Source organism: Chenopodium quinoa, unplaced genomic scaffold (genome assembly GCF_001683475.1).
Source record: "Chenopodium quinoa cultivar QQ74 unplaced genomic scaffold, ASM168347v1, whole genome shotgun sequence".
Taxonomy (NCBI): Eukaryota; Viridiplantae; Streptophyta; class Magnoliopsida; order Caryophyllales; family Amaranthaceae; genus Chenopodium; species Chenopodium quinoa.
Window position 1 is genome coordinate 2,356,125 of NW_018743014.1, and position 3,614 is coordinate 2,359,738.

Here is a 3,614-nt window from a genome sequence, read left to right on the forward strand (position 1 = left end):
AATTGTCGTATCGTGTTATACGACGTTAAACTAATCAAATACGAGTGATAAACTGATAATACAAAATTACAAACCCTCGATATTCCTTTAATTTATATCTAGCGTTTGTGGTTTTGCACAAGTTTTTCAGAAGTATCAGTTATCGCATTATTGTTTAAAATAAATAAGTAATAATATGCTGTCAATACTGACATTTTAAACAAACATATTAATGGTTTGAGACTTTGAATGATCAATTGTACTTATAAAATAACAAAAATTAACTAAGTAGTCAGTAAAAAATAACAATAATTAAACATAAAGTATAGCAAGAACAAGAAAGTGAACCTTTTCAAGTACACTAGAAAATGCTCATATAATTGGTAAAAAGATTACATAAAGGGGCATAATCACTTTTCTGACCTCCCCTTTTTCATAATCATATGTGCTATAATTACTTAAACTTTTCACAGATCAATTGAAAAAGGTCACTACTTTAATAACTTGACTAATAATTAAAAAAAATAATTTCATCCCACCACTACAAATTACTAAAATACCCCCAAAACATTGTAGGTAAAATTACAAAAATGTTCACCTGTTTTTGATGTTGATTTCCTCCTTATCACTGAGATGTAACAGAGGGAGCAATGATGATGACTATGATATCAATGATGACAATAATCATGAAATTATGGGGATATGATGTAGGTAGGGTTAAATTGGTCATTTCCCTTGAATTCTTTTTTCTTTTCTTGGGGTTTCCAATAATTAAAAGTACATCAACTTTTGGGAAGTACATGAAGATGATTAGGGTTTTGTAGTGAAAATTGAGGGTTAAAAATAGTAGAATTATTTGTGGGTAATTGCATGGGAAATGGCATGGATGAAAATTGTAGGTTAATTGAAGGGAAAAGATGATTAGTTGAAGTATTAGGAGAATAATGATAATGATTATCAACCTTATTATTACTACTATTACTATTATTATTATTACCTAAAGTTTCTAAGGCTTTGACTTGGTTCCTAAGAAACTTGAGATAATTAGCAGCTTCATCAAGCATTGAGGCAGTATCCATCTTACTACCACCAGGCACAAGCTTTTGCAAAACTCTCAGCCTCTCACTAATCCTCTCCCTCCTTTGCCTCGCCGCGACGGTTTGTGGATCACTTGATATCCTTACATTCTTCCTCTTAGGCCTCTCCACCAAATCCACCCCAAAATTCACCGGCCTGAAGGCGGCCGCCCTGTATATCATCTCTTTCATTTGTTGAATTGCTTCTGCATCGGGTTCCTCAATTGAGGAACCCGATGAACTTCCTTGTTGGAAGCTTATATTCGATGAGCCCTTGTGCCGGCCTGACCCATACTTCTCAACATTGTTGTTGTTGTTGTTGTTCTTCTGTCTCTTACTGGGCCGCAAACTTGGCGAACAAGAATTTTCCTGGGTGATACTAAATGGAGGAAACTCTTGATGATCACCTTGGAAATCTTGTTCAATATTACCCCTCTTCTTAGGCTCATTATCATTATGATTGTTACCATTGTTGGAATTATAATTGAAGAAATTCCGACAATCCGAAAAAATCATAGAAATACCATCATCTTCAACTGAAGTATCAGTATTACTATTAGTACCTGATAATAAACACTCAAATGATTGTTGATCAAAGGAATTGTTAGCCGATGCAGTACCCTTATTAGTCGATTTATCGAATGGTTGAGATTGATGAATGATGTTGTTCGAAAACGGACTAATAATCATAGGAAGAGAAGAGCACATCTGATTATTTCTCGGTGCACCTTCATTATTCCATGGGATTAATATTCCTTGACCATTCTCTTCTTGATGAAGCTCTTCATGGATTGGATCTAAGATCAAAGATGAAATCGATCTCGATGTCTCGATACCGCCTTGTTGATGGTAAATGTTGCTCCATTGAGCCATACTTGTACAACCATCCATTGGATTTCTAACAAAACATACAATATAATGACATATAATTAGTACATACTAATAATTTTATGACATGATCAAAAAAATAATTAATGAAAAAATGTACTTATTATATGAGTTTATGATATGAAAACTTACTGATTTCTAAGATATAAAGTTTGCAACTTTGATGATTTGGATGAATGATGAAAATATCAGCTTGTATGTTCTTCTGATCTTCTTTCTTATCAACAACGGCATTAACAAACTCACTTTTCAAATTGTATTATTTTTCCTTGAATGATGATGATGATATCTGATGAAAATACATTGGAAAACAGAATTTCAACGTCAGCCATGGATAACCAACTGTTTCATTATGTTTATAATATAAAAATGCAATTGTACAAACAAGTACCGATCGTTGAAAGTTCTGTTTAGAATTAATAGTTATGCTGATAATGTAATTTGAACTGTTGCATGTGATAATATAACTAAATCTAGGCGGTCATGAGAGAATATATGCACTACAAACAAGAATTACGGTGATAGTGTAATTTGAATTACTTATGATGAAATAGAAATTATTACCTTTGATTGAACAAGAAGTTGCTAGATGGCGAAAAATTGGCTTTTCTATGAAGATTTTTTTTTTTTTTTTTTTGAATTATTTTTTTATCTATTGACAAAGTTTATAAACTAGAGAAAAGAGAGTTGAAGAGGTGATATTTATATAGACAAGGCCAACTATATTGAGAGAGAGACTATATTAATTGCATCCAAAATAAAAAAATATATAAAATATAAAATAAAATAAAAATAGGGGAGAGAGAGAAGGGGTGTTGATAGGAAAAGATAAGGGGATTTTGGGTCAGGTTGGTGGGATAGTTCAAGGACTTTTTTATTTATTTATTTTATTTTATTTTATTTTATTTTATTTTTTTTATTATTTTTTTTTTTTTGCAGATGGGGAGCACAAGAAGCAGAACCAACTATTTGAATCTTTGTGATTTTTGATAGATTTGAATTATTTTTATTCTACGATTCTTTCAAAAATATTCTTCTTTTTTTTATTTGGCTAATGAGCTGAAAATTAGTCAGGATTATTAGGGGTAGATCGAATTTCAAATGTATTATTATAAGATACCTCCGTCATTTCCTTAATTACTAGCTAATTTACCTGATATTTATTTATTTTGAATTAAAATTATAAAGGCCAACTTAATTTGAAAGTCGACGAATTGAAGTGTAAATGGTTTACGAAAGGCAGGATATAAGGGATGAATTCATGGAATATAATGTACAAAATTATAGAGTTTATGTAGTACTTTGTGATTTATACTTTTGCTATTAAAAATCTGACCAACTCTATATACACTAGAAATCTTAAAGGTCTGGCCCTTAGTCCTGATTGATACAGCATAAAGAAGTGTTAGTTGTATTACTAAATACATGTTCGTGTGGTGTATTATCCAAAAATTAAAGGAGAACAAGTGAAGTTACACTATAAGCTTGGAACTACATCATTCTTAACTGTTTCTTTACCAGGCCATGTTATTAAATAATTTTTTTCAACTTTTTATAAGCTAGTTGGCCTTTAGATTTCTATTAAAGGAAAAACCTAAGTGATTTAATAACACATTATAACTCAGGAACAAGAAGTAGTTCTCTTGAACTTTTAGTGATCTCAAAGGATAA

General features: G+C 31.1%; 1 protein-coding gene across 1 annotated transcript; it reads right to left on the reverse strand.

Annotated features, from left to right (window-relative positions):
- Nucleotides 1-305: 305 nt before the first annotated feature.
- On the reverse strand, nt 306-2,849 carry LOC110729823 (transcription factor bHLH87-like). The gene is made up of 3 exons (XM_021909597.1): nt 2,508-2,849; nt 2,076-2,232; nt 306-1,953 (listed from the first exon to the last, which is right to left on the reverse strand). The coding sequence occupies exon 3, from the start codon at nt 1,944-1,946 to the stop codon at nt 762-764; it is 1,185 nt and encodes a 394-aa protein (XP_021765289.1). The 5' UTR covers nt 1,947-1,953; nt 2,076-2,232; nt 2,508-2,849; the 3' UTR covers nt 306-761.
- Between the last annotated feature and the right edge of the window lie 765 nt (nt 2,850-3,614).